General features: G+C 50.6%; 1 protein-coding gene across 4 annotated transcripts in view; it reads left to right on the top strand.

Moving 5' to 3' along the window:
• Positions 1–632: 632 nt before the first annotated feature.
• The window catches only part of FGF9 (fibroblast growth factor 9), a 107,557-nt gene continuing 98,042 nt past the window's right edge, over positions 633–10,147 (top strand). Inside the window, exon 1 of one of the 4 annotated variants that reach the window (XM_019715677.3) lies at positions 633–1,735. In XM_019715677.3, the coding sequence (XP_019571236.1) occupies positions 1,459–1,735 (277 nt within the window). In that variant the 5' untranslated portion in view covers positions 633–1,458. The remainder of the gene's footprint in view (positions 1,736–10,147) is intronic. The other 3 variants (XM_074330149.2, XM_074330150.2, XM_074330151.2) reach the window with 3 other exon arrangements.

The following is a 10,147-nucleotide window of genomic DNA, read 5'->3' as shown; positions in this document are numbered from 1 at the left end:
CCCTTTGCCGCTTGAGCCTCGGCAGAGGGGACCGCGCGGGCAGGACCTGAAGAGCGCAGACCAGAGATACCCCGCAGAAAGCCCAGACGAAACCGACCGGGAGGCCACACCTGCCTCTGTGTGTGTGTGTGTGTGTGTGTGTGTGTGTGTGTGTGTGTGTCCGCGCGCGCGCGCGACAGAGAGGGGTTGGGGTCGCGTCCGCCGGGTCTCACCTGCAGTACAGTTTGCGCTTGCGTTTGGTAGAGGAATGAAGGAGAAACTGCCTTGTGCTTTCAGTGTTATTTAATCATGCCCCTTCCCTGCAACTCTCGCAACTAAGTTGTATTTTTCATGCAACGTTGAGTCCAAGCGAAACTAGTTCCCCATTCCAGTATGAACCTCCATCACTGCACGGAGCCAGATCTCAGGGTCCAGGCTCCATTTCTGCGTGGTCTCAGGACTTGTCCCTCCAGCCAGGGTCGGGGCGTCTCTCTTTGTAATGCGGGTCCCCGGCTGTCCCCGAAGGTCGCACCCGACTGTCTGCGGGCCTGCCGCAGCACGGCGCGGCGAATGGGCGGGCGCTAGGACCGCGGGCCGCGCGGGCGGCGCCGCGCTACCTTAAACCCGGCCCAATGCCGCTGCTGCGCCACTCGGCGCGCCGGCGGGGCTGCGCAGGACGAGCGCTCCGCCCGCCACCAGGCTGGAGCCGGCGCGGCAACACCTGTTCGCGGCCGCAGAGCGCACGCGAGCCCCGGACGCTGCTCCCTCGCTCGCCGCTTGCCGCCCTTGCTAAGCCAATGGACCTCCGCCGAGCCGCTGCACAACTCTGGATCCTAGCTTTGGACGCCTAAAGTTTTCTCCTCCTTTTTGTTTTATTATTGTTATTGATTTTTTTGGAGGGGGGAACCGGGAGGGGAGATTCTTCGCCGCCACCAACGTAAGATTTTTTTTCTCCCCCTGGAAGGATTCCTGCTGATGTCTGCAGAGTCGGTTAGAGTAAAAACGGCGCATGCCTTCCCCGAGTCAGGACCCGTGGATTCTGACGTAGCCCGTGCATCTTAAAAATCCTGTAATAACGCCTAGGCATTGAAGTTGCTATGGTCATTCTGATCTGGAAACCAAATGGAGAAACTACGGATTTTTTCCCTTATGACGGCCGGCTGGGATGAAGACATGCTTGTCTGCTAGGAGCTGGGGCTCTGTCAGTAGAGATACATACTAGATATGTTTATCAGTATGTCAGTGTGTGAGTATAAAGCGAGGGTTTCTTAGACTGTTAGTGGTTTGACCTTGAACCTGTGCCAGTGAAACAGCAGATTACTTTTATTTATGCATTTCATGGATTGAAGAAAAGAACCTTTTTTTCCCTCTTTCTGCAACCGCAGTAAGGGAGGGGAGTTGGATATACCTCGCCGAATATCTCCCGGGTTGGCACCATCATTATTGTTTATTCCTGTGCTCCAACAGCCCAGCCTTCTGATGGCTCCCATAGGTGAAGTTGGGAACTATTTCGGTGTGCAGGATGCGGTACCGTTTGGGAATGTGCCGGTGTTGCCGGTGGACAGCCCGGTCTTGTTAAGTGACCACCTGGGTCAGTCCGAAGCAGGGGGGCTTCCCCGGGGACCGGCAGTCACGGACTTGGATCATTTAAAGGGGATTCTCAGGCGGAGGCAGCTGTACTGCAGGACTGGATTTCACTTGGAAATCTTCCCCAATGGTACTATCCAGGGAACCAGGAAAGACCACAGCCGCTTCGGTAGGTGTACCATTAACCCTTTAGTATCCGTGCCGTGACATGTCAGGATTATAACAGCCAAGAAGGGGTGTCCGGGCGGGGGTGCGGAAGGTGTCTCTCCTTCTCTCTGTGTCTCTGTCTCTGTTTCGCCAGCTTAAAAAAAAGGGCCTCCGGAATTGCAGATCTGCGACTGGCATCGTGGTAAGTCTACATGACCCCCCCTTTTAAAGGAGGGCATGGTTTATAAATATAACACAAGTCCCTCGTTTCTTTGCATTAGATACCCGGGGAGATCAGGTTTAGGAAGTTTCTTTTGAATGGACTGAGTTTAAAGCTTTAATGATTAACTGCTGAGAACTTAAAAATGCATTTTCCTGAAGGCAGAGGTTATCATCTTGTGCCCAAAACAAGTTTTTGCCCCTTCCTCTTTCCTCTAAAAAGTATCCTGCTTGAATTGTACATGAAGCGTATAGTTGATTCCCACCGTGAGGGTTCCGTGGGGATGAGGACTCAAGTCACATTTTAGACTTGGGAAGGGACAGGACGCTCTTTTGAGGCGCTTGTCCTTCCAGCCGTCAAGTTGTTACTTATGCTCTGTAATTTTCGTAGTGTGCAGCCTGCGTGGGGTTCCTCGGTGGCTCTCCGGTGTGAGTGTGTGCGCGCGTGCAAAAGGTGCGAGCTAATTCTAAAGGGCATTCAATTCTGAGGATTTCACTTTCCGAGGAGGGTACTTGTGACTCAGCATTGAGGCTGCAGACCCGAGGGCTAGTGACCGTCCCCTTTCATGCCTGCACACACGTGCCCGCTAGGCCACCCTGAGCCCAGCGGCACCCGGTCAGCCAGCAGAGTCCCCGTGGGGGACTCTGGGTTTTTTTTTCTTTCCTTTCACAAAAAAATAAAAAAATAAAATGAAAAGCGGCAGTTTGAGCAACCAGACTGTTGGAAGGAGTTAACTTCTGAGTGGACCCACCTGACAACATTTAAACTGGGTCGTAAAAAACAAAGTCCTGCGGTGATTTTCTTCCTCATGCTTTCGTGCCAGATGTTGACCACAGTCTAAACTATCTGTTTAGGTTCGCGGGGCTGCGGATGAGGCCAGAAGGCGAGGAGGCGGCAGGCCTGAGATGGGGTGGCCCAGCATTTTCTCCTTTTGCTCCCCACCGACCCTCAACCCCAAACTGAACCTACTAGTGCAAATATTTCTGGCTTAAAAAAAGGGGGGGGTAACTCTTGGCTTTGCAATTATTCAGTTGAAACATACCCGCCCTCGCCCCAAGTGAACACAGCTCCGGTAGTGGCACAGCGAAGACTAAACTTGACTACAAGTGCTGCGCTGGGGCCACTGTAGGGGCTGCCACCATGCCTAGCGTTCGTACCAGGACGCGAGCGGTGGGCGCAATGGGTGGGACCGCTAGAGTGTTCGGGTTGCGCTCGCCGCCCTGGCGTCGGGGCCGCGCCCGCGGGGCCGAACGGCGTGGGCTGGGGCCTCTGAGCTGGGTGGCGGAGCCGGGTCCTCGCGCTCCCGGCCGGCAGGTGCCGGCTCCGCAGACCCGGCCCGGGGCGCTCTCGGCGGCCGCCCGGCCGGCTCCGCGCGGTCCTAACGCGCTCCGTGTCACTCTCCTTTTCCTAGGCTGCTGCGCCCTGCGGTACTGCGGGATTCCCGACTCTTGGCCCGGGGCTACGGGCGGGGGCTGCCACACTGATGGCCGCGTTTGGGGAATTAGGTTTTTTGGCCCAAGTTGAGCTCCTTCGTTTCTCTTTGTGTGAGTGGGTCCGCGAGGCTGACAGCCGCCGCCCTGCCTGCGCGGTTGTTTTCGGTGTGGGAACCACTGGAGGCGCGCGCCGCGGCGGGAGAGTTGGTGGCGGGGACTGAGGACAAGCTGGAGGTCGGACCCTGACCAACCCCCGTCCCATCCCGGACCGTTCTCCCCTTTTCTGAAGCGCACAGCCGGGGCTCGGAGAGTCGCTGGGTCCGGGAGGTGGGTCGGGCCCCGGCCCGGCAAGGCCGAGCAGCAGGGAATGGGTCGCCTGACAAAGGCGGGCGGAGGCCGGCGAGGGGCGGCGGGCTATTGTTAACCGCTTTCCCAAAGCCCAGCTCGCAGTTCGCGGCCCGCTTTCCACCGCCGGGGGTGGGCCGCCCTTTCGGAGCGGGGAGCCCCGGGCGCGCGGCGGGGCTGCACCGGGCTGGCCTGGGCCAGGGCCATGGTCGGCCTCATTGTGTAAATTGGCCGAGCCCGGTGGGTGACGGACCCTCGGAACCGCCGGGGCCCGGCGTGGAGCGACTGTGAGATGTATCGGTGGGGATCCTCCACCCCAAGCTTTTTATTATTATTTTAATGCAGTCACCTTTAGGGTAGGACGTTTGCTGCACGCAGTCGAGTAAATCCAGCAACTGCCACGGGGAGAGGGAGGATGCAAGGAAGGGAAGGTGGGGACCGCGAGGGTGGGGAGAACCCAAAGGCGCGTTCTGGGGTCAACCGACAAGGACTCCTGCTACAGCGGCTTAATAAAGACCATAAAACAACAACAAAAAACGAGACCTCGTCACTCCCCACCCCCCAATCCTGGAGGTTGGAGAAAGGTGTCGTCAAGGAAGTGACATCTCTACTGCTTAGACTCGCTTGGCACTGTTGGCCGGGTTGGTAGGGGCAGTGTGGGTTGGAGGGAGGGGAGCAGAGGCCCGGCCAGGGTCAGGGGCAGGGGGCGCGGAGCCCAGAGCTCGAGGGTGGGCCGGGAGCCCGCGGCGGGGGAAGGGCTCGCCTGGAGCTCTGCGGTGCCACTCTCCCTGGCTTGAATGTGGCTGAGTGGGTGGCTGTACGCAGTGGGGGTGGGGAAGGAGGGTTATTTAAGTCTTTCATCCGGCTGCAGTGAGAACGGCCCCCGGGGTGACAGCAGTGCCGCGGTCTCCTGCTGCTATCGCTGCGGCAGGTCCCAATATTAGCAACCTCTGCAGCTCTGTGCGCGCGTCGGGCGCCTCCTGCCCTCGCTGCGCAGCCCCTCCCGGAGGAGTCGGCGGCGCTAGGACCCGGCGCGCGCGCGGGCGGGAGGACGGGCAGACGGGCGGCGGGCGGGGCTGGGGGCTGCGGCAGCGCGTCACACCTGGCGCGCGGCTCCCCGCGGCCGCCTCACCTCGGTCCCCCTCCCTCTATTCTCCCCGCTGGGATCGCCTTCCTCACCCTCAGTTTCTCCTCCCAGTCTCTGGGAAAGAGTAGTTGTGGGTAGGGAAGGGCTGAGTTTACACCTTGATAACCACAGAAAGCGCATTTTCCACCTAAAATAAACCGGCAGGAGGAAACGTGCTGGAAAAGTGACCCCCACCCCACCCCCACGCCGCCGCAGGTGACTGCGGCTGAGGGCGAGCCTGACAGTGACACAGCGGCTGTGCAGGGAACGTGGGGGCGGGGATCTTACCGTCGACCCAGCAGAAGCTGGGGCCGTGACAACTTAGGTGGGACATTGAGGGAGCCCAGTGTTTTTCCCTTTGGGAGCGATAGTGTGGAGAAAAGGAATTTGGGATTGTGTCTCTGGGGTACAGGCTGGGGGAGAGAGATATTTCCTTTCACTTGTTTTTTTCTTTTTTAAAGCAGTTGCTAGACAGAAAAAAGCGAAACGAACATCAATTGAGGAAATGGTCATGTACAAGAAGAAAATCGCCTTTGGGCCTGACCCGCTATTTCTCTTGCACAGGGGAGCCTGGGCAGTTGACCCTGGCCTTGGCAGAAAAATGGCCTGCTTCTTGGGCTGTGCCTCTTGGCCTCCAGTGGTGGCTCTGCAAAGACCCCAGGTGAACGCTCAAACTCTAGCTGCCGGTTTAAACGGTCCAGTTGTCAGGTGGAAGTTGTATGAGAGGGGAGGAACATGATTTAAAACAAAAGTTTAAATCAATCTTATTTGCAGGGTTTTGAGCTTCAGAAAACTGTTCCATGTATCTGGCTCTCGAGCGGCTCATTAAGGGAATGACTGCGTATTTAAAGAGCTGCTTGCAAGACTGGTCCTGATTCTTGCAAAATTGGTGGGGTTATAACTCCCATTCAGTCATTCTTAAGTACCTCTGAGATTTGCTCCAGTTGCTGCAGACTGGACTTGCCCGGTGGAGGCTGAGATGAATACTTGGGCAGCCCTGGTGTGGCCTTCTCTGGGTGAGCAGGGGACTCTGTAGGAGGGGGTTCCATGTGTTTTGGAAAGCCTCTCTCCAGTCTGCCTACATTCTTGTCCTCTGAAGAAAGCAGTGCTGTTAGCTTTTGGGGGCTTTTGGGCTAGAGTGGAGCAGCTTCAGCCAGCCCTCCTCTTCCCGGGGTGGCCTTCTTTTTTTTTTTTTTTTTTTTTTTTAATTAAATTTATTGGGGTGACAATTGTTAGTAAAATTACATAGATTTCAGGTGTACAATTCTGTATTACATCATCTATAAATCCCATTGTGTGTTCATCACCCAGAGTCAGTTCTTCCATCACCATATATTCGATCCCCCTTACCCTCACCTCCCCCCCCCACCCCCCTTACCCTCTGGCAACCACTAAACTATTGTCCGTGTCTATGAGTTTCTGTTTCTCATTTGTTTGTCTTGTTCTTTTGTTGTTTTTGGTTTATATACCACATATCAGTGAAATCACATGGTTCTCTGCTTTTTTCTGTCTGACTTGTTTCGCTCAGCATTACTCTCTCAAGATGCATCCATGTTGTCACAAATGTTCCTATATCATCTTTTCTCACTGCCGAATAGTATTCCATTGTGTATATGTACCACAACTTCTTTATCCATTCATCTATCGAAGGACATTTTGGTTGTTTCCATGTCTTGGCCACCGTAAACAAAGCTGCAATGAACATTGGCGCACACGTGTCTTTATCTCTAAATGTTTTCAGATTTTTTGGGTAGATACCCAGGAGAGGGATTGCTGGGTCATACGGCAATTCTATTCGTAATTCTTTGAGGAACCTCCACACTGCCTTCCATAACGGCTGCACCAGTCTGCATTCCGGGGTGGCCTTCTTATGGCTGTGGCGGTAAGGCCCAGGACAGGGGCCTCATGGGTGCTGGGCCAGCTTTCTGTTCATTGGTCCATTTGAACAGAGCTCTGGGGCTGACCACTGATACCTAGTGAAGTTCTAGTGTGGTCCTTTTCCTGATGTGGTCTCAGGAACTGACCTGGCTTCTGGTGGACCAGGGATGATCCAGGACCCCACCAAAGCCCCCGGGGCCCAGTGGAAACTGTTGGCTGCTGTGGAAGGGAATTGCCAAATGATACTAGGCACTAACCCTGTGCTTCCCAGGTCACTCCATCAGTAGTACCCTTTACTGAGCCTGTCTGAACTGAGGATGCCTAGGGTGTTTGCCTAAGAGGAGAGAGAGCCACCAGGGTACACATGAGACGGCCACAGTTTTAACTTTAGGCACAATCCCACCATTCCCTTCTCCCTGCTTTTCTTTCTTCTTTCCCTTCCTCTTTCCTTTGTCCCCTTCCTTCCTGTTGGTCATTAAATATTTAAATGTTTCCACACAGGAAGCCTTCTCATGGGCTGTTATTGAGCTGGCACCCCTCTGTATTGCACTTGTATAAACATATGATGGGGAGTGGGTTGAATGAGTACAGTTGGAAGCACGTTTTTGGCTCTGGCTCAGGCCCAGTTAGTTGACCTGCTTGAGGTTACAGAGTTCACTGGGGACAAGATGGCACCAGGAATGGTAAGGATTTCAGACTGGGCAGGGGCGTGTGTGTGTGTGTGTGTGTGTGTGTGTGTGTGTGTGTCTGTGTGTGTAGATCTTGTTGTCAGGTCTTTCTGACCTGAAGGAATGGCTGTAACTCAGACATTTGGGTGTTCCGTTTGCCCTCAGATCACTGAGGTGACCTCATGAAAAGCTGGGCCGTTCTTTTGAGGACTCTCTCTTCAAGGAGCTGTAGATATATGGATGGTGTTTGAGGTGATGAAATCTTTTCACCTGGGGTCACTAGATAGGTAATTCCTTCTCACTTGGTGAGCCCCTCGGGGGCTTGTCTCATGTCCTGTTTCTTTCAGGAAGCCCCCTCTGACTCCCCTTCCCAAACCCATCTTGGGACACTGACAGTCCCCTAAACAGGTCCCTCTCACTGCATTCATCACATTATCATATTTATCTGTTTATTCATCCTTCCTCCCACCGGATGGGGAGGCTTTGACGGTACAGGGCATAGGCTATACCTTATTCATCTTTATATATACAACACATGCCATGGTGCTTGCCTTAGAATAGTCAGTCTATAATCGTTTTTTGACTGAAAAGTCCATGCAGTGAATTAGCTATCTTGATGTCAGAAAAAGAAACAAGTTATATATTTTAAATACTTTGATTTCCAAAGTATATAATAATAATTTTGGAACTTAAGTCCTTTGGCAGAAGAAGCTGTGTGCTATGTGCACATAAACAATTCGAGTAAATAGTCCACAGACACATGAGGTGTCTGCCTTTCCAAGCCCTGCACGAGGACACAGGCAGTCCCACTGCTTACCTATTCTTCCTTCTCTCTGCTGCTCCTAGTCCTGCCCACGGGGTCTGTGGGTCCCATCTAGGCAACATCTTCTCATCTATAGTCATGTAATAATGATATCAAAATGGCACAGAAATCCTGGATACATGACAAATAGTAATACCGATGGTAAGATATGTGTAATAGATGAGATAGGCTTTGGAGTCTGCTTGGGGGAAGCTGTTTAACATCCCTAAATCTCTGTGTTCCCATTTGTAAACGAGATTAAAATATTTTAATGCCTGATGATTGCACGAGAGGAGGCCCCTCTGGGCTCAGTTAAATGCCCAAGCATGTCTGCTACTAGACTGCCATTGTTCTTGATGCTCAGTGACCAGTGGTCACATGGGTCTGTGAGGTCACAGACACCATTCCTTGTTGGGCCCGATGGTCACTAGCTGACATACATTATTAGTTCTCAGAGCTGCCTCATGTCTATGGAAGACAGAAGGGTCATCCAATATCCTCTCAGAAGATTCGAGTATCTTTTAGTCTTTGTGATTAAGCCTTTCCCTGTTGACATGGTTTACCTATTGCTCAGATCTCGAAGGGGGCTGAATGCTTCCTGTCTTTCATTTTGTGACTATTGGACATTAATGAATTCCTGACACAAATTTTGGGATAACGCTGACCTATATTGATTGTGGTGTGCTTTCAGGTAGCTAAGAAGAGATTCACATGTATGTGACTCCTAATGGTAATTAATTGTACAATATTAATTATTTTCAACCCTAGGAGTAAGAAGTAGTACAATGAAATAAACTGATTACATCAATCAGGGTGAAATGAGTCTCATGGAAATATTGCCTTATTTATCTTTCCATTAGCTTTGTGAGTAGGAAAGGCTAGTGATAAACTTGGTTATTTTTGATGTATCTTCCGTTATAGGTTATCAGATCTAAAACGTAATTTGTAGGTTTTCTTTATATTTTTCCAAACAACATTTCACATTCTATAAAAATAAATAGTGTTGCAGGTCCAGATAGATACTCTGTGAACTGTAAACACAGGTATTTGTTGTATTTTGTGCTTACAAAACAATTAGGAAGAAATATCCTTTAGAAGAAATATCTTTTCTTTTTTACATCACCTTGGAAACTTTTGCTTTATTATATTTATGTAGTTCATGTCTTTTTTAATTTTTAAATTAAATTTATTGGCGTAACTTTGGTTAATAACATTATGTAAGTTTCAGGAGTACAATTCTAAAATACATCATCTGTATATCGCATCATGTGCTCACCACCCAGAGTCTAGTCTTTTTCTATCACCATGTGTTTGTCGTGTCTTCTTTTTAGTCTATTTTGTGAGAGTTGCAAAATTAATTCTTTAAAAATCCACGTAAGTGCTTCTTGATTAGTCACATGAGACTGACTATAGCCTCATGTTATCTTTAGTTTTCTTCTAAACTAAAATGTAAGTAAATTTTTCAATATTTGAAAATTTTTAAAAAAAACAAGAACTCATTATTTGGTATGCATTAACTCAAGGTCTACATAAAGCCTGGCAATTTATAACAAAATTGAGAAAATGGCTCATTGCAAGTAAGATTAGCATTGTCCCAAATATCCTGCTGGGCAATCATGTTAGAACGACAATATAGAGAAATTGAAGCTGCTGTTGTATGGCCATAAAATTCTAGATTTATGCCCAGCGTAGGTATTGTTATTCTTAGTGAGGTAAGCAAGCAGAAAGGAGGAAATAAAAGATCATTTTGTTGACTTGTTTTTGGGATAAAGTATTCTGTGACTATTTTAACTCAAGAGCTGTTTGGAACCAGAACTTTGTGTTATTGTAATTGCTTAATTGTCTGTGTGAGGTTTAGATAAAAACAGCAAAAATCAATACTTTGCTTAAGCAAAAACATTTGGGATGTGTACAGGCTACTTTAGTTTTCTAGATGGAGCTCAATAATGTTACACAGTAGAG

The sequence above is a fragment of the Rhinolophus sinicus genome, chromosome 16 (genome assembly GCF_057876585.1).
Source record: "Rhinolophus sinicus isolate RSI-liver-muscle chromosome 16, RSI-T2T, whole genome shotgun sequence".
Taxonomy (NCBI): Eukaryota; Metazoa; Chordata; class Mammalia; order Chiroptera; family Rhinolophidae; genus Rhinolophus; species Rhinolophus sinicus.
Note: the sequence above shows the minus strand (reverse complement) of the source record. Positions and strands in the feature narration are given on the sequence as shown.